This window comes from Adiantum capillus-veneris, chromosome 22 (genome assembly GCF_014529385.1).
Source record: "Adiantum capillus-veneris isolate H3 chromosome 22, ASM1452938v2, whole genome shotgun sequence".
NCBI classification, from domain to species: domain Eukaryota; kingdom Viridiplantae; phylum Streptophyta; class Polypodiopsida; order Polypodiales; family Pteridaceae; genus Adiantum; species Adiantum capillus-veneris.
This window is the reverse complement of record NC_140952.1, coordinates 102,019,888-102,046,528: the sequence shown is the minus strand read 5'-3', so window position 1 is coordinate 102,046,528 and position 26,641 is coordinate 102,019,888. Positions and strand designations below refer to the sequence as shown.

Below are 26,641 nucleotides of genomic sequence, written 5' to 3'. Positions count from 1 at the left end.
AGGATCAGCCAAGAAAAATTCAGCGAAGAAGTATGTTTCCAAGGAGGTTCCTAAAGTGACTCAGGAGCCAGCCAACGCAAGGAAAGGCAAAGCTTCGGCTGAATCACAAAAGGGACCAACGAAGAAATGGAAAAGACGTTTTCCTCGCAAGTCTGAAGAGCAAAAGAAGGTCCTGAGGTCAGAGAACAAATGCTTTATTTGTGAGCAGCCTGGCCACATTGCTTATAATTGTCCTACAAAGAAAAGGCCAGCTGATTCTGATGACAAGGAAGACAGGAAAGGAAAGAAGCCCATGGCTGGACTAGTGCCAGATATGGTGGGCGACAAGCCAAATTCAGATGCAAGTGAGCTTTGCAGAGCATGGGGAAAGGTCAGGGATCAAACAGTGCTCATCTTCTTTGATCTAGGTGCCAAAGTCAACTTCATTTCCCCAACATTGGCTTCAAAGTTGGGAATTAGACCTGAAGAGATGGGGTATACAGCAGAGGCAGGTTTGGCATGTCCTGGCCATACAGAGGCTGTGACACCCATCATCGGAAAGTTGCGCCTACATATCCAGTCCTATGTAGATGCTGAAGAATTTTACATCATGCCACTGGACAGATGTGATGTGTTGTTAGGTATTCCTTGGTTGTTTCGTGTACAGGGAATCATGGATGCCTACAACAAAAAGATCACTGTACAGAGCAGGGGAAAGACTCACATTCTGGATGTAAAGCTTAAAGGGGAGTCTATTCCTACTGTATCAGCTTCTGCTATTACTTCTGTAATGAAAAAGCATCTTTCTGCGTACTTGGTTTTTGCACGTGAAGTGTCAGATTGTGGTGAATCAAATTTATCTGTGTTAGATAAAGAAAGGTCAATGTTTTTACAACAGTATAGTGACTGTTTCTCCGATTCATTACCGTCTCAATTACCGCCAGAGAGACCCGAGGACCATGCGATAGATTTGGTGCCAGGCAGTAGCCCACCAAATAAGCCTCCGTACCGGGTTAGTCCGGCTCAGCAGAAAGAGATAATGGGCCAAGTACAGGAGCTGTTAGAAAAGGGGCTGATTCTGCCCAGTTCATCTCCATTCTGTTCTCCAGTGTTGTTGGTGCAGAAAAAGGATGGCTCATGGCGTATGTGCATAGACTATCGTGCACTCAACAAGAATACCATCAAGCATAGGTTCCCTATACCTAGAATTGATGATATTATGGACAAATTAGCAGGAGCAGCTATGTTTAGCAAGATAGATCTAAAGAGTGGGTACCATCAGATCCGCATTAGATCAGAGGATGTGCACAAGACTGCTTTTAGAACAACGTTTGGCCTTTACGAATTTTTAGTGATGCCCTTTGGTCTCACAAATGCTCCTGCTACGTTCAATAGGATGATGGACAGAATTTTCCGTCCACACCAGCAGTTTGTTTGTACATTCTTTGATGACATGATAGTCTACTCAAAGAATGAAGAGGAGCATAGGCATCACTTGGCCATTGTGTTCAAAGAGCTACGCAGTCATAGGTTGCTCATCAATGCAAAGAAAAGTGAGTTTTTTCTGGAAGAGATCCACTTTCTGGGACACATTGTCTCAAAGGATGGTGTCAGAATGGATCCTGCAAAAGTTGAAGCGATCAAGTCATGGCCAGATTTGAAGACGGTGCATGATGTCCGAAGCTTCTTGGGACTATGCTCCTATTACAAAAGGTTTATCCGAAATTTCGTTGAGATACCTTTACATGCTCTTCAAAAGAAGGCAGTCACCTTTAGATGGACACAGAAAGAGATTTCAGCTTTTAATCTCTTAAAGAAAAAGATGACTTCAAATCCAGTCATTGTGTTGCCAGATCTTAGGAAGTCATTTGTGGTCAAGTGTGATGCCTGCGGTAGTAGCATTGGTGCAGTGCTAATGCAAGATGGCAGGGTAGTAGCCTATGAGAGCAGAATTTTGCAAGGGCCAGAGATGAACATGCAAGTCTATGAGAAAGAGTTACTGGCTGTGATTCATGCGCTCTTAAGTTGGAAACACTACCTGCTAGGTGTAGATTTCGTTGTCCAAACGGATCATCAGACCTTGTGATACTTCTTGACAAAGACAAAGTTATCTGAGAAGCATATGCGATGAGCGAATATCTTGTCCATGTTCCATTTTCAGATTGTGCATGTGGAAGGCAAGAAGAACGTTGTGGCTGATGCCTTGTCAAGGAAGCCACAAATTTCAGCTGTGTCAATTCCTTATCATCATGAACTTGATGGTATGAGAGAACAGTATGCAAATGATGAAGATTTTGCAAGGGTCTTCGAACAGCTAATGCATGGACAACGTCATGAACACTATCTTCTCAAAGATGGGTTCATGATGATGCATGGCAGATTGTGTGTCACAAAGCCATTGCAACGCAAAGTTATGGAAGAGAGTCATGTCCCACCGTATGCAGAGGCATCATGGTATCGATGCTACAGTTAAAGCGGTTGAGACATTCTTCTACTGGCCTACATTGAGAAGAGATGTGGATGCCTTTGTGCGAGAATGCCTAATATGCCAAAAGGTCAAGTTTGACAGGCAAAAGGCACCAGGGTTATTGCAGCCACTACCTATTCCAGATAAACCATGGGAAAGTATTGCTATGGATTTTATCTTTGATCTTCCGAGAACGCAGACAGGAAACGATGGTATTTGGACCATTATTTGCAGATTCAGCAAACAGGCTCATTTTATTCATGTCAGGAAGAAGATAGAACCAGATCAGATGGCACGCTTGTTTATGAGCAATATTTTCAAGTATCATGGCATGCCACAGTCGATTGTTAGCGACCGTGATCCACGCATGACCAGTTTGTTCTGGAGAGGCTTGTTTGAGAATATGGGCACCACGCTCAAATTCTCTTCGTCATTTCATCCTCAAACAGATGGGCAATTAGAAGAGGCAAATTCTATTGTCCTAGATCTGCTGAAGTGTTATGTGTCAGAGCATAAAGGAAAGTGGGAGCAGTATTTGCCATTGGTGGAGTATGCATTCAATAAACAGTGCATTCATCAACTGGCAAGGCACCTTTTGAGATAGTTGAAGGTGGCAAGAAAGTTCCTCCCATACTGCATACAAAGGACAAGATATTTGAAGCAGATAAGTATGTTCAGGACATGGATGAAATGTACAAGAAGGTCAAAGTGGCCTTAGAAAAGACTCAGGCAAAGCAAAAGAAAGCAGCTGATCGTCACCGTCGTGAAGTGGTATATTCACTTGGTGATTGGGTGCTTTTACGCTTTGAGAAGGCAAGGTTAAAGAAGATGAAGGGCAAGAAAAGACTGTTTCCAAAGCTCAGCATGCGTTACTATGGGCCTTCTCAAGTGTGTGACATAATCAGTGATGTTGCATATAGGTTGAAATTGCCTAACAGTTGGAAGATTCACAATGCGTTTCATGTGAGTCTTCTCAGACCCTATGTGGGTGATGTGCCAGAAGATATGCAAGCTGAAGATCAGCCGGAAGTCGAGGAACTTGACGAGATCTTTGTCCCTGAACAGATTTTGGCACACAAGGAAAGGAAAGTGAAAGGCAAGGTTGCTAGGCGTTACTTGGTAAAGTTCAGAAACTATCCACCAATGGATGCTAAGTGGATGGAAGAAGGTGAACTTGCAGAGTCACCAACTGTGTTATCACTTTACCTTGAAGCCTTCGATTTGCAACCTACCTTGACCCCTTGAGTTTCAGAGCTACATGGATTGTCAGTGTGACAATGGCTTTTGAAACAAATGATGTACATGGTATTTAAAGTGAGCTCAAATGAAATACCTGTTACATGAATGTTAGAGCTGTTCAGATTGTCAGTTTGGCAATTGCTCTTATGGAATGTCCAAAAGTTTGGTTAGTGCTATAGAAGTGAGTATTTCTTGTCAGTTTGTCAAGGATACAGTAGTTGCTTCTATTAAAGAGTACATGTGTAACTGCATTCTTAAACTGTCGGTTTGGGTATGCTCGAAAGTGTTACGGGATCCGACGTGTACTTTAAGACAGTGGCAAAATGTGCAGCTACCATTTTGTCGTTGGAAAGTTAGTGACTCAAAGCAATGGCAGAGTGCGAAGCTACCACTATGTCATTGGGACAGGGTTCACACGCAGGCAATACATGAGTCGACGAGGTGTTGAATACACCAGGGTTGACAATGAGCATGTATGTGTCGTACATGCGTCGACAGGTGTTGAATACATCAGTGTTGACTAGGAGCATGAACGACATAGATGCAAACGAGGACGTTTGACATTTCAAGAGGGGGGTATGTCACCAACGTGTGACTACTATCTATCATTTTTGTTGATTTCTTTCTTATTATCTATTTACTTTCACTTTTTGGAAACACCCCTTGGGAAATCTAACTGCCCTTCATTGCATAGCTAGTGTGGAACTGTCCAGAGGGAGTCCAGGCCTGAGGGCAAGAGAGCACTAAGGTTGGACAAGGACTATGGTTAGCCAAAGTGGGGTCATTGACTAGCCAAAGTGGAACCCTTTGCTACAGAGGCTACATTTCAGTTCCGGGTGTGGCTGCAGTGTACAAAGGGGGTCAGATGACCTAGAAAGATACAATGGCAGCATCTCCTAAAATTTAGGGAACTGCTATTTTGGAACTTGAAAATGTGTTTGCGTCATTACCTCCGGAATGACAAGGGGAGCATTTTCTTACTCTACTGTGAAGTCAACTAGGCAACCGGTTGGGAGATTTTTAGGCGGCAACCCCGAAACGGGAAAATGCTTGTAAATGTGCCAAGTGGCACATTCTGGTACAGTTTCCAATGCAAGAAGGAAGTGGCGCTGAATTTTAAGCTGGCAGAGGCTCATTTTCAGTTTTGTCACAGGTTAAGAGCTATGGAGTGCTTGCTTTCCCTCTTATGCACAGTGCGGTGCCAGGAGTGATGCCCTGCACGCTACGCACTGCCCTCTCTCTCCCCTTTGGCAATATGTTATGCCCCACTAGTGGGCTTTTCATTTGACCAATGTACAGTTATGTGGGTTCATGCACGATTGCCGAGGCAAGAGCCTCTTGCACAGGTACTGGATTAGCTAGCGGCTAATCCCCCCCGCAGGTACAAGTGAATTCGGAGAGGTTTCACGCCAGAAATCTCGTCCAATTCAAAGGGCAAGTAGCCCTACAGGTGCGGGAGCTCAAGGACTTGCTAAGGATGCGACCGGCACACAAAACGGAGCCCGAAACAGTGAATTACAGCCTGCTGTGTATTTTTGCAGGTTTAGGGTTTTGGCCCTAAACGGACCCTAATACCCCCAAGAGGTTCGGGGACGCAAGGGGACCGCTGTACATGTGATTTGGCGCATTTTCGGGGCTGAAACCAGAGAATTCAGCGTGCTGCAGATTCTCGCCAAGTTTTGCAAAGTGCCCGTATGCGTCGGGAAAGTCAATCAATGCGTGGGAATACTGACTGTGAAGGGTTCTAGTACAGTTATGCTGCCGAAATCGGGCTGGAACAGTGGAAATTCAGCCGAGTTTATGCGGGGCAGCTTGTAGGGATCCACAGCGTTTATTCCCTCTTTTGAACAATAAAGAAATACTGAAAGGGGCGCCTAAGTTAGGGGCCAATCTGGTGTCGGTCTACTCATACAGGTGCAATCTAGCAGCCTGTATCCCTTTCCCCCGTGTTGTGTCTTGAAAGTACAAGTAAAATAGACGACTAATAATGGGTGAAAGCTAAATCAAGGTTTAAAGTAAAGTCTACCGCCCTTTTTGGATTGAACAGGCCAGTTTCAGTATCCACTCTTGAGATCGACCTTGCTGAAAACCTTTGCCCCATTGAGCCTATCAAGAATATACTCAATGTGAGGCATTGGAAACTTATTCTTGACGGTCATCTTGTTCAATGCCCTGTAATCAACACACAAACAAAACGAACCATCCTTCTTGCGAACAAACAAAATAGGAGCAGCAAAAGGACGTACACTAGGACGTATGAATCCTCTAGCCACCAACTCCGTGAGTTGTCGCTCTAACTCTTCCTCATATGTCTTGTTCAAACGGTAGGGAGCCCTACTGACAGGCTGTGCCCCCTCCATAAGCTCGATGCGATGGTCCTCCGGCCGCTCGGGTGGGAGACGGGGTGAAAGATCATCATGCAAAAAGAGATGCTTAAACTTGGTAAACAAATCTGAATACTTAGTTGGAGCCTGAATGCTCTGGGAAACTGGAGCAGCATAGATGAATACCACTTGTGCTCCTCGTCGTAATTCACGCTTTACCTGCACATGAGAGATGAGAGGCAAAGAATGCAAGCCCTCCTCAGCACGAATGATGAGGGGGAGTCAGTTTTGGCATTTAATGTGAGAGTGTTAGCCTCCCAATCAATGAGAGGGTTATGCTCACGAAACCATCTTATGCCCAAAAGCATACCACATCCTGACAGAGGAGACACAAGAAATTTCCTACGGAAAGCAGCTTGTTGAACGGTAAACATCACATCAAGGCACTCTTTCGTGATGAGAGAGTCCATACCAGGGGCAAAGCCAGAAACCTCGAGAGGAGATTTCTAACTAACCTCTAGGCGAGCTCTCTCAACAAGAGAGACACTAATCACATCATGCATACTGCCTGGATCAAACAATATGATAAAGCGCTGACCCTTTACATGAGAGACTCATCAATGTGTGATTCAGAGACATGAGAAGATTCAGCTTGGTTCATTAAAGTGCTTGTGGTTACTGTGGGTGCCTTTGGTTCCTTAGGTGGGGCTGTCTTACGACAAGCCTTCTTAATGTGACCCTTAACGTGACATTGATAACATCTACCTTCCTTAGCATAAATCACTTGTTCTTCAGCTGTGATGTATCCTCTATAATTCCTTGTGCAGCTTTTTCATATGGGGTTAGCTTGGGTTTTGCAGGTGCTTTAGCTTTACTCTTAGATTCATTGTTAGAGTTTTTTTCCGAAGAATTAGAGGAAGATGGGCTAGAAGAGTTACCATTCTTACCGTTCTTACCATTCTACATGGTCTGAGAATTCTGAGGGGTTCCTTGAGAAGTCTTGTTTTCCTTGGGCTTTCCCTTGTTGTGCTTCATCTCCTAGGCGAGAGCAATCGCTACCGCCTTGTTGAGATCGATTGGATCAAGTACCTTCACATTATACTTGATATACTCGTCCAATCCATAAAGGAAAGCCTCCTTGCGCTCCGCATCCGATTTGCGTAATTAAGTGCTGAGCTGCAAAACACGATTAGAGAAAGACATAACCGGCATATCATTTTGCTTGAGAGCGCGCCAATCGTCCTTCAATCGTGCGAGGTACTGAGGTGGCATAAACCGCACCTTGAGCTTGTCTTGGAAATCGGCCCAATTGAAAGAAAGGGACGTGAATTCGTCGGCTTCCTCTAGGTGCGTGGCTAATTGTGTCTCTTGCCATGCGTGGTACCAATTGATGGCATCACCAGCAAGGTACATAGCTGCCGTCAAAACCTTGTTATTCCTTGTCTTCTTAGTTGTCGCAAAATAAGCATTAAATTGATGCAACCGAGAATGAATAACCGTAGCATCCATCTCACCATCATACTTACTGAAAGTCAACTTCTCTGTGACTGGGTTGTTGGAGTCAGAATCTCTGGAGTCGGAATCTCGACTTGCGCCACTTGATGAACTCCCAACATCTTTGGCTGGTTCGGACATCGAGGCAAGTACTTGTCGAACCAATTCTTGAGTGCGGAGGTCCCTTTGAACCTCACGCTCTCCAAGGCCGCTCGTCTTGCTTCGGCTTCCTTTTGTGCTTTTCTTTCTTCATCGCGCTCGCGTTCCAAGGCAATGGGAGTCGCTTCTTGTCGTGCCATCATGTCCAACATCGACTTGACCATCGCCTCCATAGGATTTGGTACAACTCGTGGCGTAGATGGGGAAGGGGGAGGGTCGGAAAAACCTCCTGGTGGGAAAAAGTCTTCGTCGCCTCTCTCATGCTGGTCACCTGTATGCGAAGTATCCATTCCGCTTCGGGTGATGACCATGCACTATGATCTTTGGTACTTAAGTTCACGAGGAACTTGGGTTCTTGCGGGTCTTGGGTTCTCGGATTCTTGGGTTCTTGAGGGTCTTGAGGTTCTTGAGGTTCTTGAGGGTCTTCTTTTGCTTACAATCTGTGTTAGAGAAGGATCTTCTCCGTCACCCAAGTTCTGCTCTTTCCCGCGGGTGCACCCCTTAGAGGGCTTGCGCTCACGCCAAGGTTGCTTTTTCCCACCTCACGTCGATTGGCCAGCCGCTAAATGCACGGTCCACTCTCAATAAGTGAAAAGAGACACAAGGGGAGGCTGGACAAGCCTCTTTCCTGGGATTCCTGTTACACTTCAAAAACACGATTAGGAATCGGCAAGCCAAAGCGAACTTGGGTTCGTGCGACCGCAACAAGCAAAAAAAATTCTTGAGGTTCTTTCCTTGAGTGATACAGAACACTGCCAAAGCTCTGATATCAACGTAAGGTGCAGCAGAATGAATGTTGTACTTTTCTCAAGATGAGTGCTCCATAATGTGCTCAAGGTTCCTTTTATTCTTAGGGAAGAGAGAGCCTTCCGTTCTTAATGAGAGAGTGCAATGATCACAAACAAGTGAATGGACACTGTGCGTGAAAGTGTATGAGACTGAGAGATAGAGAGAGAAGAGAATACGACACCTTGTAAAACCCTCCTCCGAAGGCCCCGCTCTCATTGGCGAGAGTGGTCTACGATTGATTGCACAAATTGGTACAAAGTGGATGCATGTGACTGATGCAAGTCTAGGCTAGATCGATGACGACGACGGGGATGACGAGACCGATCTAAGGGCTGAAAACTGATGCTCTTGTCCTACTGTCCAAAAACGCCACGGGCTGAAATCTGCTGCTGCTGAAAACGCTGTTTTGCTGCCCACAAAAACGCTGATTTGCAGCCGTGAAAAGACTCCAAAAAAACGCTGGTTTGGCTGATCGGGAATGGCTGAATGCTTGATGCTTTTGCCGCTGATTTACTGCTTCTGTGTACCGCTGAAAACGCTAGAAAAGAAGCGGTGACTATCTGCTGAAAAACGCCAGCAAAGGGGGGATTGAGGCGATAATGCAAGGGATAGAAAACGCTAGGGCTATGAGTCTTCTGGCGATGATGTCTGTTGAAAATGCTAAGTGCTGAAGTCTTTTGGCGATGATGCTTGCTGATGAAAATGCTAGAGATGGGGGATCACCTGCTTGGAAGAAATCGCCCAAGGGGTGGAAGTCTTGCTAAGAGAGAGGGGGAACTTGTTGCCTGTGGCCTGTGTTCTCCTTGCTCTTTTGCCAAATAGTGCTAGCCTTGGTTTGCTTATATATTATCTTACCCAATTTACCCTACTCAGTTCCCAACAAAAGTCACTTAAAATAATAAGTAAAAAATGTCAAAAATAGGAAAAATAGGTCAAATACATTGGAAAATTCCCCTGAAGGATTCTGATGGATATGATGGGAATGCTTATGATCATGTTGTATGCAACCAGAGGATATGCATCTACACTAAGTGCCTAGGCATGCACGGTCTGCGAACAGACTCACAAAAAGTGCCAAAACACTTGCTAATCTAGACTGACTGGACTGGCGGAACCCTTGTTATGTAGTAGGTTGTCCACGGACACATAGGGTTGGATGGGTCACGTGACACAGAGACTCTACGGGATGCAACTACGGAGGCTTATCCACATACACAGCCCGAGCACAGACGCCTATCTGGGACTATGTCCCATGGAATGATGAGGAGTGCAGAGATTTGAGGGCCCGACTATAGAGAGGTTTCTCAAGGAGTTATCACTCATAGATAGTCGTGTATTGCCTTCCGGCGTTTAGTACATCGAAAGAAGAGGGCCTTCTGGCTAGCCTTGAGCAGGAGTTATACCAGCTATTTTTGAGTCAGGACTCGGCTGAGGCTTGGCAGCTTTTTCATGATTCCTCTCCCGCTCTAGCTATTACCTCTCCGAAGGGGTGGGGCCAAAATGCAGCATCCCTATATACAATGTCGGGGCAGCCACCTCTATTGGATCCACTAGAGCCATGCCCACATGCATATGTCTTCTTTACAAGGGAGATGGTTAAGGAATGCCATTGAGAGGATGAAGCATGGGAGAGCTTATGATCATGAGGGATTAGTGGCCGAGCATTTTATTCATGCCAGAGATATGCTTGCAGAGCTTCTAGCTATGATGTTCAACCGTGCTATGTGTGTCACGTGACACATCCAACCCTATGTGTCCGTGGACAAGCTACAGCATGATCAGGGTTCAATCAGTCCAGTCAAGTCTAGATTAGAAGTGATCTAGCACTTTTGTGAGTCTATTCGTAGACCGAGCATGCTCAATCACTTAGTGTAGATGCATTTCCTCCGGTTGCACACAGCATGATCATCAGTATTCCCATCAGATTCAGTCAAGGGAATTTTCCAATGCATTTAGCCTATTTTCCCTATTTTTGGTATTTTTTATTTATTATTTTTAAGTGACTTTCCAACAAAAGTAGGTAGGGCAATTTTGCTAAGTTAATATATAAGCAAACCCAAGTTAGCACTTTCTGGCAGAAGAGGCAGCACGAGCACATGCTCAACAGGCACCTTCTCAGCAAAACCCTTGCAAGAACCCTTGGCGTTTTTGATTCCCCCATCCTCGCCACCCTCAAGCACCCTAGCGTTTTCTGTTTCTAGCAGTTCCCGCATCATCAGCAGTACCCGGTTCCCTTGGCATTTTCAGCCCTTGCATCATCGCCATACTCAGCCCTGGCGTTTTCTCCCATGATCGCCAGCTTCCCCAGATAGCCAGCGTTTCTACTAACGATCAGCAGGCTGATCAGAGTTTTTGGTTTTCAGCCCATTCCGCAGCAGAACAGCAGCGTTTTCAGCCTTCGTGGACAGCAGACCATTCCGCCCTAGTTGGTTGCAGAAGAACCCCCATTTTCAGCCATAAAAACGCAGCCAAAACAGTCATTTTCAGCCACCCAAAACAGCCCAAAGATTTGCAAATTTTCAGCAATTAGAAGACCACAGATTTCAGCCCTAAAGTCGTCGTCGTCATCACCGTCGTCGTCATCGGCATAGTCCCAAGTTGCATCAGTCCATTGCATCCGCATTGTACCACTTTGTGCAATCATAAGTAGACCACTCTCGCCGACGAGAGTGGGGCCTTTGGAGGAGGGTTTTACAACGTCTCTGGTGTCATATCTCTCTTCTCTCTCTATCTCTCAGTCTCATACACTTGCACGCACAATGTCCATTCATTTGTGATCATAGCACTTTCCATTAAGAACGGAAGGCTCTCCCTTCCATAAGAACTAAAAGGAACCCTTTAGCACAGTTCGGAGCACTCATCTTGGGCAAAGCGCAAACAATCATTCCGCTGCACCTAACAATGTGTGAGGGCCTGCCTAAGACATGGAGTTTTTCTACTATCGTGCCTATCCTAAAGGCAAGCAACCCTATGGAGCATGGGAACTACCGTACTATTATGATCGGTCACACATTAGCACGGTTATACGCAACCATTCTCGAGCAGCAACTTAGTAGATGGGCAGAGAGACAGGGTATACGAGCAACAAGACAAGCAGGTTTCAGGAGGGGTTTCTCTACTCTTGATCACATCCTGACTCTACGAGCCATTATTGAGGAGGGCAAGTGACATGGAAAACAGATATATTGTAGCTTTGTGGACTTCCACAAAGCTTTTGATACAGTACCCAGAGCTAGACTGATGCGAGAACTGCAAGTCACAGGGGTACCCACAGAGCTCATTTGGGGGATTATGGCTTCTACAGATCAGTTGCAAGGCAAGTACGCACTCTCGAGGGGATTTCTACCCTAGTTCTATAATAGACTATGACACCCCAAGCTGAGAATCGGATGCAACACATGCAAGAGAAACTGAAAACAGCTTAACAAACTTGAACAAAACTGAGAGAGAGTCGACACGGCACGGCGAAGTTCCGCGCCCAGAGAGATTGGCCCCAAAGACTGGCGCCCCTTTGGGTATTTTTTTATGATTAATGGTTGGCAAAGTACAATGTTCGAGGGTCCTCAACTCTGCCGAGCTCTCACAGCTTCACATGGTCAGACTGAGGCCCTGTCAATTAATTTATAGGCCACGTCAACAGTCAGCGCGAAATGTGGAGCTTCCGTACAACGCTGCCACGTCAACAATTCAACGCAATTTTTAGCCTCTAGTGTCCCATGGGCCCCATCGAACAGGACACTATAAGTTGGACCATCTTATAAATTGAAATCTTTCATTTTCATTGGAGTTGGTCCACTCGGCCATGCCACATCATCACTTTGTGACATACCCCCCTCTTCAAAGAATTGTAATCGCCCTCGATTACGCCTACAAAACCGACATAAGCCAGAAACCAGTTCAATAGACACTGACTCTAAGTATTGGCGTACTAGACAACACATATCCAGCACTCATGATCTATTGTAACATATTTAGCAATCACATCCAGATCTCATTGATCTCTCGTGGATGTTTTGATTAAACAAATCTTGTTATTATCATGTCCACCTCACCTCTCAGGAGAACAAGACAGAAATGATGCAGTCATTTCGTCTTTCAAACATGCACTCAAACACTACTCACATGAGAGAGCACATATAACAAATTTATATCAGGAATTCCCATTTCGAAGTACTTCTTTCATAAACTCATACAGCAGAATACTGTCAGCCCATCAGTATCCCTAAAATCACAAAGGAAGTCAGTGACTTTATTCCATCTAGGTAATCTGTGACAAAGGAGCGGAGTGACTCCCCTCTTGTGCAATCCCGACTGCACAAGATTCAGCCCACTGATCATTGAGAACTCTTGGAATAATCGAAGCTAGACCAAAAGCCTCAAGGTAAAGTTCCAAAATCTGACGAGTATCTGCTAGGTCCTCCTCCATCCACTTCGCATCCAATGCCGGATAGTTCTTGAACTTAGCTAAGAACCGCCGTATCACTTTACCTTTCACTTTCCTTTCCTTGTGAGCCAGTCTCTGTTCAAGAACGAGAGACCCCTCGATCTCTTCCACTTCACGCTGTTCCTCAGGCTCCCTGTCCACTAGCACCTCACCTTTGAAAGGTTTCAATAGACTCACATGAAATGCATTGTGAATCTTCCAAGTATCAGGCAACTTCAATCTGAAGGATACATCATTGATCTTTTCTACGATTTGAAAGGGCCATAGTATCGCATACTCAGCTTTGGAAAAAGCCACTCCTTACCCTTTCGTTTTCGTTAGTGTACCTTCTCAAGCCGTAAAAGACACCGACTCTAAACACTGACGCACTAGACAACACATATCCAGCACTTGCACAAAGGCGATAGTCACTGAACATTTAAATCACATTCACATCACTACGTCCATCGAGCTATTGGATCATGATCAATCGGCAACTATATAGCAATCACATCTAGATCTATCCCAAATCTCCATAAATGTCTCGATTGACTAATTCTTATTGCTATCATGTCCATCTCATCTCTCTGGAATCACAAGGCCGAAATGCTGCAATCATTTCGTCTTTCAAACATGCACTCAAACATTACTCACATGAGAGAGCACACGTGAATCAGATTCATTTCGGGAATTCCCAACTCGAAGTACTTCTTTCATAAAGTCATTGAGCAGAATACTATCAGCCCATCAATATCCCTGAAATCCAAAGGAAGATTTGTGACTTTATTCCATCTAGGTAACCTGCGACAAAGGAGCGGAGGACCTCCCTTCTTGGGCCACATGAGATTATTCGGGCTGTGCTAGTTGCCCCTCCTCTCATAGTTGAAGCCCTTACTAGATCAGTTTCCTTCATGCATAATTTATGGGACCTTCCGAGACTCGGCTAGCACTTGAGACATCCCGACAACTAGCGCTACAAGGTAACACAGCATGTTGGTATGGGCAGATGACATCATGGCTTCAGCATGGATAGACTACCTCCATTCCAATACTCCTTGGATGCACCCTCCCTTTCTCTCACACGGACAGAGACCACTAGACTTATACGTCAGGATTTGATTCAGCTAGATACCAAAAGCACATGGATATAGCCGATACAAGAGTTGGGCACGAAGATGGCTTTCTATAGAGAACATCTCCTCCAACTAACAGAGGATGGATATGTGATCAGACCGGCCTATATGGACACTCATTTATCCTATGGGATACAATGTGCTATTGGTCAGATGTGCACATCATCGCATCAGCTAGAGATTGAGACTGGCAGAGTTAGGAGAGTACCAATAGAAACCAAGATATGCCAGTTATATCATATAGAGCCAGAGACAGAGATACATCACATTTGTCATTGTCCAATATACTATAAGGTACGAGGCCGCTTTCACTGTCTATTCAAAGAGGGCTTTGGACCGTGGCTAGAGTCATGAGATATCAGGATCAGAGATGCCTCGGGTTGTTTTTGCTAGAGATGCACAGACACAGGAAAAGTATCCTGAGGAGACCAAGTAGTGGGAGACATTCACACAGGGAGATCACTGACTTCTATACAGCAGGGACTCAGCAACCGGATGAGCATGCTTCACAGCAGACTTCAGAGCCCACTTCTACCAAAGGTATATTAGTGGACAGAGCCACTGAGCTCGGATGCCCACATCTACGGGGGCAACAACGGCATCGACGGAGGCTCCACCAAAGAATCAAGACTATTCTAGCACGACATGGGAGACGCCCAGTACGACTATTTAAAGAGGCAGACATTGATGAAGCTCTTCAACGACCGATGCAATACTTTCTTGGACAACACCCGATGCCAGGCATCCTCGGGCATGGATGATAATGATGATGATTTTCAGGCTGACGATTTTAGTCTTTTAGTTTTAGTCTCACTTTACTTCATTTTATTTTTGTACCCAGACAGATTAGATCCACAAGGATTGTATCAATTTGGTCTCATAGGTCATTTTGGCCTTTTGAAGACGTTTAGCATTTCATCTCTCTCTCTCTCTCTCTCTCTCTCTCTCTCTCTCTCTCTCTCTCTCTCTCTCTCTCTCTCTCTCTCTCTCAAATATCCTGTCTCTTTCTACCTCAGTGATCTCTCTTCACCATAGTTGCCTTGTAAATTGGAACAAATATACTTTGCACAAAGTTGAAGTAACTATTTGGAGTCCCAAACTAGTATACACCTCACTGGTACACTCGATTGAATTTAGTTTTTAAAACAAAGACAAAATTTCATCACCAACAATTTGGAAAACATTCAACATTACCTGTTTTCAAAATATTTTGTTTCAAACGACCTCCAAGCTTAGCCTATGTCAGAAGATTTCAAAAAATAAAACTGTCATTAATTCAAATCCTATTTGATAGCATTAGTATAAGAAAAAATTACGTTATAAGCCATAAAATTATTAATGTTATGTCTAATGTGAATGCTCTTTATTTAGCCCTTTTACTTGACATACATTCTTTATGGATTCAATCTCTTTCACATGCTTCATTTGTCAAGCACAACCGACGACAAACTATCTGGGACAGCCAATAATAAACATGACACAGGATCAGATATCACACTAATCCAAACACCCCTTCCTTGCCCGGTTGTGCTACTGCTTTGTTCCTTGGTTCATTGATTAAAAAGTTCCGTAACTTTTAGAGAGAGAGAGAGAGAGAGAGAGAGAGAGAGAGAGAGAGAAGGTTATGGGTAACCGACAAGTCATTTGACAAGGTAGTAAAAACATTGCAACAATATTGAACCAAAACAGCAAACTTGAACTTGAAACAAAGAACACAATAGACAAGAGACACAAAGAGGCAAAGTTCTACTTCTAGAAGCATTGGCCCCTCAACTAGGCATCCCTTGCTATATTTCTTCGTTCCATAAGACCATAGTCAATGTACAAATGTCAAAGAGCCAAGCTCTTCTGTTGAGTTATCCACAAAGTTGCAATCTGACATGCTCTAGAGGCACCCTTGGCCTCTCTTTTATTGTTGCACCCAAAAGAGAATTTATCTAAGTTATGTTTTGTGAATGCCAAAGCACCAAAGTCAACTACTTTTTCATAAAACTAACACCCCAAAAGCCTTAAAAAGTCAACAGTTTCCATAACTAGCACCCTAGTTGCCACATCAACAACTATATGGCGCCCATTTTCCGCTGCCAAATGCGCCACATTTTATGCTGGCTGTTGGCTTTTTGGGCCCGGCTCTGTTTGGGCCTGCTTAGCTCTTGTTCTCCACTTTTAATCCGATTAGGTCATGCCGCGTTGTCACTTCGTTACATACACCCCTCCAGTAAGAAGAGTAATCGCCCTCAATTACGACTCCAAAACACACATTAAATCAATTATTCAATACGGACTCCCTGCCAATAACCATCCCACAAGACCACACAATCACAAAACATGCATTTGCACATCCTAATCAACCATCAATTTCGCATAACAACTTAGATCCACAAAGTTCAAACTAAGCAGTCAATGGCATACAATTCATCTAGTCATCTCATCCAATGTAACAAACTTGGACACTCCAAGTCAAGATTCTATCGCGACACACCAGAGATTCACTTCAAAACAATTCACAGTTCACAATTGATTCGAGCCCGGCGGACTTCCGTGCCTAGAGATATTGGCCCAAAGACTGGCACCCCTTTCGGTATTTCTTTTTGTATTAATCTGAGTTCAAACTACAAGAGAGTGGGAGGGTTCTCACTCTCAGACTCTGCGTCCAGATGCTTTGAGAAGTGGGAGCCCTGCCCATCTATTTATTGATTACAAGGGATGCCAAAGGCAGAGCCCCAAAAGCTGCCAAAATCAAAAGCTCTTTTAAAATAGGCTTAAAATAAAGCAAGTCTCCAAAAAGCTTTCCAAAATATTGTGTAGGATTTTCACTGCTTTTTCACAGCGCAAAAGCTGAGAGTTCTGTACAGCTGCCGTAATTTGCGCCGCGATTTGTGGAGACTGCCCTACAATCATGCCACATCATCAGCTTGCGGAAAATCCGGAATTCCTGCCACATCACTGCCGCATTTTACGGGTGTGTGTGCTTGGGTCTGTTGCCACATGCCCAGGTCCATGCCTCACCTAGTTTGTGACATACCTCCGTCTTAAAAGCATTGTAATCGCCCTCGATTACGCCTGCAAAACAGACAGAAGCCATAAACTGTCTTAGCAGACACTGACTATTAGTACCCACACACTAGGAACACACATCTAGCACATGTACCAATCGACGGTCACATCACTTGACATCACAAGACATCACATGACTCTCAGACTCTGCGTCCAGATTAATACAAAAAGAAATACCGAAAGGGGTGCCAGTCTTTGGGGCCAATATCTCTAGGCACGAAACTCCGCCGGGCCATGTCGAATCAATTGTGAACTGTGAATTGTTTTTAAGTGAATCTCTGGTGTGTCGCGGTAGAATCTTGACTTGGAGTGTCCAAGTTTGTTATATCCAATCCAATCCAAAACACTTCATAAACTAGAATTCCCATCTAGCCATCATCTAGACAAAACTCTTGATGCACTAGGATCACCATCTAGCCATCTCTAGGCCAAACTCTTCATGCTCTTGACCACCATCTAGTCATCTCATCCAAACAAAACTCTCGATACACTAGCTTCTCTAGAGACAGAATGATGCAGTCATTTCCTTACATAAACAGACATGCAAATTTGAAAGAGTAAACATCATCGAGTGCAACAATGCATAGAAGTTCCCAAGCAGATACCGTCAACCACAATACCCGAAAAAGGCCGTCACAAACTGCTGATGCGTCAAGCTACTGAAGACCAAGAGGGTTGGTCGATCTAGCCCTAACCCTAGCCAAACCTGTAAATCCTGGCCGAGGGGCCTAAACCCTAGCAGAAGCAAAAGAAGACGAAGTTCTTACCAACTTACAGATCCTCGCCGAGTGGCCCAAATAACAAGTTGGGTTAGAATTAAGCATCCTAACCCCCAGAAAACTTATGAGACCCCATCCGATGGGGTCTAAAGTAAAGCACCCACACACACAAATAACTTTGCGTAGAAGATGATGACGTGGTAGTTGTATGGATACCCGTGTTTTGCGTTGTTGATGTGGCAAATGTACGGATTTTTGTGAAACGCGTTGGCAGCTTAATGCGCTAGCTTTTGGGACCAGATGCTTTTGGATTAGATACTTTTCATGTAAACTACTTTTGGTAGGCCAAGGGCCTTCAAATATGTGTTAAGGGCTCATTCTCCGGCAACTTCCACATGGAGATACAGAGTAGTGTTGCCTGCATTGTACTAAGTTGAAGCAATATAAAGAAATTCCGAAAGAAGCACCACAGTTTGGGGGCAATACTCGCTTGGGGTGAATCTCCGCCACTCCGTGTCTCGTGTGCAGTGTATCTCTTTCAATACAATTGTTTTGAAGCGTGTAAAGTTTGTTCAATCTGTTCTTTTCCGTTGGCACGTGGTGGTGTTACAAGCTTGAACACTCCAAGCCAAAAACAATAGCAACATGAACAGAAACTTCAAAGTCACTAAACTTTAGTAGAGAGAGAGAGAAAGAGAGTGTCACAAACGGGAGCGCATAGCAATATTAAATATACTCGGATAAATAGAATTTATCACTTAGAACTGAAGCCAAAGGATATAGAGAGAAATAGAGAGAGAGAGAGAGAGAGAGAGATAGAGTGAGAAGATCGACACAGTACTGGGGACCAGAAGATGGGTTGGGTCCCCCCCCCTCGTAATAGTATGTTTATTACTGAGGAGAAGTCTATACAAGCACTTGAACCGAACGCATTACTACGTTCGTTCTAGAATAAGACTTGATGGTTCCCAAAAGCCTTGGCTTCCTATTCCTAGGGCAAAACCCTATTCCAAGGAACTTCCGTTCCTTATTCCAAATCCTCGAGAATCAAGGTTCTCGCCTCTGAATCGCACCTTCCAGACTCAAGGTATGGCATCCCTGCAACTCTTTTCTGACTTTATTTTTAGAAATCTTCTCGCAGAACAACTCTGCTTTACTTTAGCAGAGCATTGGCTGCTCACATAGAGATTGCGGCTGTTTTTCGTCTCCCCCCCCCCCTCCCCCCCCAAGTCGCAAACGGGGGCGCGTAGCAATATAAAATAGACTTGGATAAATAGAATTTATCACTTAGTACTGAAGCCAAAGGAAATAGAGAAAAATAAATAGAGTGAGAAGATCGACACAGTACTAGGGACCAGAAGATGGGCTGGTCCCCCCCCTAATAGTATCTTTATTACTGAGGAGAAGTCTATACAAGCACTTCAACCGAACGTATTACCACGTTCGTTCTAGAATAAGACTTGATGGTTCCCAGAAGCCTCAGCTTCCTATTCCTAGGGCAAAACCCTATTCCAAGGAACTTCTGTTCCTTATTCCAAAGCCTCTGAATCTCACCTTCCAGACTCAAGGCATGGCATCCCTGCAACTCTTTTCCGCCTCTGTTTCCAGAGTCCTCTTCCCGCATAACAACTCTGCTTTCCCGGACTCGAAGTCTTTACTTGGGAATCTCAACTTCCGGATCACAACTCGAGAGACTACCTTCTCTGAACCGTGGATCTACTTCCCAAACTCGGGTACGAAACCCTTGGGTTGATCTGGCTCTAATTCTTCAGAGCACTTTTCTCCTGTGAGGCTCATGTCTTCCTATGCTCCTACTCCCTCACTAAGAGGAAGTATACCTGCAAATAAATAGTTTATAACATGAAAATCATTACCTTCAAAGTCTCGACACTCGAAACACAACTCGGGTTCTCGAAAAGCAATTCCCCGGAAGAGATCTCTACATAGAAAATCCTCTCTTCCAATACTACACACAAAAGAGGTGTGTTCTCGGGTTCCTTCTCGTAAATCAGCCCCCTCTACGACGTTTATGGGCTGAAAACAGAGAAAAACAGCAACTTGTCGCGATGGAAACACGCTCCGTAGGCACTTCTTCGCGAGAGAACTCGCGCACTGGATCTTGGCGACATCTGGTACTGGGTCTTGGCGACATCTGGTACACTTGGGGCAGCCATGGGCATCACTGGCAACGTCTTCTTTGAGGATGAAATCCGGAGAAGCATCTTCTTCTTGCAAAAAAATGATCTCCTCTGAGTGAGGCATGTGATGCTTTTATAGCTCCTGACCATGGCACGAATAGCTGAGCGCAAGCTGCTCGCGTAGAGATCACGGCTTTTTTTTCTTTTTCTTTTTCTTGGCGTTGTTCTCTCATAAAAAGAGAGAGAAATCATTGGCTAGTTTTTGCTGCTTTATTTTCCAGGTGACTGCCCACTTATTAAGTGGGCGGCCAGAGTATTTTAAAAAGAGTCTAAATCTTTCCAAAAACTCAATAAAACCTTATAAGTTAAAAACAATGCTTTCACAGCGCTTCCCAGGTGTCCCTAGATGCAATCACATGCACAGTTGCAATGCAGACATCGACTTCCTTGCGGGAAAGCATCTGCTTTCCCAAAAAGCAACCCGCTTTCTCAAAAAGCATCCGTTTTTCCTCAAAGTTTCTCTGAACCCGTCTTCATTCAAGTGCTTGCTTTTTTTTGTGCACAATTCCAACATAGTTCGGAATTTCCTCCTGACTATGGATATTCCCTTTCCGATGCACCTGTCATCCACCTTGTGATGCATCAAGAATACCCATCACCTAGTCCTTTCCTACAGAACTTACGGTACAATCTCCTTCGCGATGCTCTATGTCATCCATCCTATGACGCATCAGAGATGTCCATTCGCATATGGTCAGATACTTCTTCCCAATGCTCCTTGTCACCCAACCGATGTGACGCATCAAAAGTACCCGTTCCTGGCGGCCTTATAGATATTCCGTTCACAGTGCTCCCGTCGTTACTCCGGACGACGCACTAGGAATACTCTGTACTCGGATGTCTCCAGTGAGAAAAACCCTCTCACTTAAAATTCCAATAATTCATTTAGAATTATTTTTCTTGGTGTCCCAAGCGAGAAAACCCTCACTTATAAATCTAACAATTCATTTAGAATTAATTTTTTGTCAGATAAAGCCAATTTAGCAACATCCCTCTCACTTATAAACAGTTGTCCTGTGTCAACTGCAGAGGTCCAATTGAACTGCCGGAGAGAAACCAAAAAAATTTCAAATCTTGCTCAATGGTCAGTTGAGCTAGATCCACGGATTGGAGAGAGGTAGTCTATCAAGATGTGATCCGGAAGTTGAGATTCCCAAGTAAGGACTTCGCGTCCGAGAAAGCAGAGTTGTTCTGCGAGAAAAGGACTCTGGAAATAGAGTCAGAAAAGAGTTGCAGGGATGCCATGCCCCGAGTCTAGAAGGTGAGATCCAGAGGCGAGAACCTTGATTCTCGAGGATTTGGAATAAGGAACGGATGTTCCTTGGAATAGGGTTTTGCCCTAGGAATAGGAAGCCGAGGCTTCCGGGAACCATCAAGTCTTATTCTCGAACAAACGTGGTAATACGTTCGGTTCTAGTGCTTGTATAGACTTCTCCTCGGTAATAAAGATACTATTACGGGAGGGGGGGACCAGCCCATCTTCTGGTCCCCAATACTATGTCGACCTTCTCTCTCTCTCTCTCTCTCTCTCTCTCTCTCTCTCTCTCTCTCTCTCTCTCTCTCTCTCTCTCTCTATGTGTGTGTGTGTGTCTGTATATATATATATATATATATATATATATATATATATATATATATACTCTGGCTTCAGTTTTAAGTGATAAATTCTATTTATCCAAGTATATTCTATATTGCTATGCGCTCTTGTTTGTGACAGTGGTATCAAAGCATGGTCTCCTCTCTTTCTCTGTAAAGGAGGATGACTCTAGGAAGATACGGGAAGAAGCTATCACAAGCCAAGAGAGAAGTAAGCAAGCGGAATCCTAAGTCGTGCAGGAAAATCCCATAGAGTTGGGAAAATTTTTCTCTCTGCAAGAAGTCGACACAAGACTTGGGATTCTTTGAGAAGGAGACAAGAGCATGATGCTCAAGAACCTAGAGAATCCAAGGAGCGAAATACTCAAGATACTTCAGAACCTTGAAAATATCCAAGAACATCAATCCAGAACCATAGCCATGAAATCCCGTCATTCCGGGAAGGATATGAAGAAGGTCTCTAGACCAAGGAACACTTCAGTCAAGTTTGATACTTTTGACGGAAGGGAAGATGCCTCGGAAGCTACCGCTTTCATTTGACAGTTTGAAGTTGCCTTTGCAAACGGCAATTTCTGAAAAGCGTCGAAGGTGAGGCATGTGACCAAACACCTCAAGGGGAATTGCAAGTACATGGTGGTGTACCAAAGCTCTGCAAGGAATTCACAACAAGACTTGGATTTAATTCAAGGCTGAATTTTTGGACTTTTTTTTTCCCTCTACGCTTTGAGGAACGCATCGAAGAAGATTGAGATCGGTTTGCCCGATAGGAGCATGAGCGAGTCATGGATTATGTGAATCAATATTCGTTCACTCTTTCCAAGGTGGCTAAGGTGGCTCCATTCTTGAACCTCTTTGAGGAAGAAATGATAAAGAAATTTAACGAAGGACTTTTGCCCGAATTTTGTAAACGCATCCGCAAGATACTTTGCACCGGATGGTGGAGTCAGCAATACAAGCTGAAAGTGTACACCTCAGTGTACATAGAATCTAATCCCCGCAGTGGGACATGAACCATTGAACACAAAAACAATGAATTTTTGTTACCTCTCCTCGAAGGATACGTTGCTATCCGGAGAAAGTTTGGAGTAAGGGAATTCAATGTAACTCCTGAGTTTTTGAATAGACGACCCTCAAACTTCAAGCGAGAGGGCAGGTTTGATCAAAGTTACATCTTTGAGGAATAAGAACCTTCTTTAAGGTGATCGCAGACTCTATTTGTGAAAGAAAGACATCGAGATTAATGCTCTATGACTTGGGCATTCCCTATGTGGGAGAACACAGGAGGTTTAATACCCTCTGGACTAACAGCGCAGGATTATGCGCAAGGACAAATACCTAGATTGATTTCTAGGAAGATTATTCTTCTCGGGATTGAGAAGGTGGCATCGAGTTAACCGATTCTTGGATGAGGAAACTTCCAATCGGTTGGAAAGACACGAATGACGAGTTCTTACATCGCTCGTAAGTTTGATAATTGGTGAAGGATATCCTCGAGGTACTAGAGGAAGGACATGAACCGGTAAGGTAAGTAAATTTTGAATTTTTGTTTAAATTAATTTTTGAGATCTCTTTTGAGAAAGGACTAGCTCAATTCATCATTGAGCAAGGTTTATTTTTCCGATTTCTCCCCGGCAGGTCAGTTGGACCTCTACAGTTGAGGACAATTGTTTATAAGTGAGAGGGATGTTGCTAAATTGGCTTTATCTGACAAAAAATTAATTCTAAATGAATTGTTGGATTTATAAGTGAGAGGGTTTTCTCGCTTGGGACACCAAGAAAAATAATTCTAAATGAATTATTGGAATTTTAAGTGAGGGTTTTTGTCGCTGGAGACATCCGAGTACAGAGTATTCCTAGTGAGTCATTCAAAGTAATGACGGGAGCACTAAGAACGAGAATATCTGTAAGGCCACCAGGAACGAGTACTTCTGATGCGTCACATCGGATGGTGACAGGGAGCATCGGAAAGAAGTATCCGACCATCCGGGAACGGACATCTCTGATGCGTCATAGGATGGGTGACATAGAGCATCGCGAAGGAGATTGTACCGTAGGTTCCGTAGGAAAGGACTAGGTGATGGGTATTCCTGATGCGTCACAAGGTGGGTGACAGGTGCATCAAAAAGGGAATATCCATAGTCGAGAGGAAATTCCGAACTATGTTAGAATTGTGCACAAGGAAAAGCAAGCACTTGAATGAAGATGGGTTCAAAGGAAACTTTGAGGAAAAACAGATGCTTTTTGAGAAAGCGGATTGCTTTTCGGGAATGCAGATGCTTTCTCGTGAGGAAGTCTATGTCTGCATTGCAACTATGTATGTGATTGCATCCAGGGACGCCTGGGAAGTGTTGTGAAAGCATTGTTTTTAACTTATAAGGTTTTATTGAGACCATTTTTAAAGGTGACCGGCCGCCCGCTTAATAAGTGGGCAGCCTATGATTAAATAAAGCAGTAAAAACCACCCACCGATTTTTCTCTCTTTTTTTGGTAGAACAACGCCAAAACAAACAAACAAACCAAAAAAAAACGAAAAACGGCCGCGATCTCTACGCGAGTAGCCAATGCTCTGCTATCTTTGCCGTGGTCAGGGAGCTATAAAAGCATCACATGCCCTCACTCAAAGGAGAAGACCAATTTCCTCAAGGAGGAGATGCTGCTGCAAATTTCAGCCGCAAAGAAGACGTTGCCGGTGATGTCCATGGCTGCCCCAAGTGTACCCGATGTCGCCAGGACCCAGTGCGCGAGTTCCCTCGCGAAGAAGTGCCTACGGAGCGTGTTTCCATCACGACAAGCTGCTGTTTTTCTCTGTTTTCAGCCCATGAACGTCATAGACGGGGCTGATTACGAGAAGGAACCCGAGAACACGACTCTTTTGTGTGTAGGATTGGAAGAGAGGATTTTTGTCACAAGACGGGCACCACGTGCCAATAGAAAAGAACAGACTGAACAGACTTTTAGCACTTCAATAACAACTGAACTGAAAGAGAGACGACACGCGACACAGAGTGGCGGAATTCCACCCGACAAAGTATTGGCCCCAAACCTTGGCGCCCCTTTCGGTATTTCTTTATATTGCATCAACACAGTACAAGTCGGTACTCCAGACTCTGCACCTTCTCCAGGAAGCATGCAAGAGAATGAGCCCTAACCTCATACTTAAAGGCCCTTGGCCTAAAAAGCAATTACAGTGAAAAGCCTTCAAACTCAAAAGCATCTAGTCCAAAAGCAAAGCCAAAAAGCTGCTAGCGCAATTTACGAAAATCCGTACAGTCCTGCCACGTCAACACTGCCAGCATGAAAAGCGGACGTTCTCTTGTGTGTGTGTGTAAGCCCTACTTTATTTCCTGGTGCTCTACCTCTTCACTTACGGTTTAGGCCCACATCTGCAAGTTGGCTCCCTTCTTCATGGCTTTGACACGTCATCAGTTTGTGACATCTCCCCTTCTTGAAAGAGAGTAATCGTCCGCGATTACAGCATATCTGCAAAACAACTCAAGTTAGCTCAAAAAAAATTCCAAGGGACATTCCGAGGGACAATCAGTTTGCTCTTTTTGTTAAGGAGTTAGCTTCTCCTTTCGGCTCTTTTTATCAAGGAGTTAGCTTCTCCTTTCGTCCAGATCGGAACTCTTGATATTCCGGCTGAAATCTGAAAACGTTGGCTGATCTGCTGAATTCTGAAAATGCTACGGTGATCTGGTACTAGATGGGGAATCTGGCGAGGATCTGTAACCTAGTGGGAGCGGGTTCTCGCGAGGCTAAGGCAGAAAACTGAAAACATTGGGCTGTCTGCTGAAAACTGAAAACGCCATGCTGATCTCGGTCTGCTTCTTCTTGAGAAAACGCTAGGGCTCCTGCTGAGGTGTTGCCTGCCTGTTGGGTGCCTGCCTCCTTGTGTCCCTGCTTCTTCTGCTTCTATTGAGTGCCCAGTGGGTTTCTTTTATAGATCTTTAGCAATTTTCCCTACCTACTTTTCCAATAAACTTACAAAAAGAATTCCAAAAAGTCACTTTTAATCAAATGAATTATAAGAGGTGGTTCACGAGGTCAAATGCCTGCATGATGAAATGATTGTTCTTGTGCAAGAGAGGGTATGCAACTATGGCCGGCGTGGGCATGCACGTCCTGCTAGAGGCTCACAAAGGTGCCAAGCTCAGTCCTAAGCTAAGACTCATGCTAGACTATGGCAGAAGCATGTCCACGTGGCGCAAGTGAAGTGCGCACGTGACAACAGCCTTGGGATTCTCTGGCTTGTCTTTAGGCAAGTCGCAATGAGTTTAAAATTGCATTGCTGTGTAAAGAGCTGGAGGCGAAGATTTTACAGAAGACAACATGGACACTTTCCTTGCTGGTATCAAGGATATTAATGAGCAACTCATTATTGCAGGTGAAGTTATTTCTAACAGTTACTATTCTCAATGTGTTGCCAAATTCTAACCAGACCTTTGCTAGTACTTGGGAGACTTATGACCCAAGAAAACCCTCAAGCTATCAAGTTTTATGCATTATGTACATTGTTGTTACAGGAGTCACTTTCAAGAAAGAACAGGGCTAAACAGCGTGCAATTGAACACGCTTTTGTTGTTGGTCAAAGAAAAGGTGGTATTAGCAATGCAGCCACTTCTCATGATTCTTCAATGAGTAGCAGATCACCTGTTTCTTGTGCTTCTGCTGAAGCAACTCGTCTGGGAATTCTAGAGAAAAAAGCAAGAAGAAGATGCATTATCATTATTGCAATGGCTAATGATCACTTGATAAAGCAATATCCTAAGTTGAAGGCAAAAGTGGCCAAGAAGAAAGAGGTTGGATCTACTACCACTGCAGCTATTGTAGAACCTTCTGGAAATGGAGATTGTGTTGTCGATGTAGATGCAGAGTGGGTATTCAGTGCCGAGTATACTTATGTCCTTCTGTCCATGATGCATGTATGTCAGTTGCTGCAGCGTCACATGTTTGGTACTTTGATAGTGGTGCTACAAAGCACATTACTTTACATCGTGACTTGCTCGCCTCTCTCGAGGCTGTCCTCACAAAAATGCGGTCACTTGTGCCAACAATGCCTCTTAT

General features: G+C 44.3%; 1 protein-coding gene across 3 annotated transcripts in view; it reads right to left on the bottom strand.

Annotated features, from left to right (window-relative positions):
- The window catches only part of LOC147429925 (kinetochore protein), a 106,296-nt gene that overhangs the window by 74,762 nt on the left and 4,893 nt on the right, over window positions 1-26,641 (bottom strand). For all 3 annotated transcript variants that reach the window (XM_086496115.1, XM_086496114.1, XM_086496113.1), the window contains exon 4: window positions 15,202-15,244. In XM_086496115.1, coding sequence (XP_086352241.1) covers window positions 15,202-15,244 — 43 coding nt within the window. The remainder of the gene's footprint in view (window positions 1-15,201; window positions 15,245-26,641) is intronic.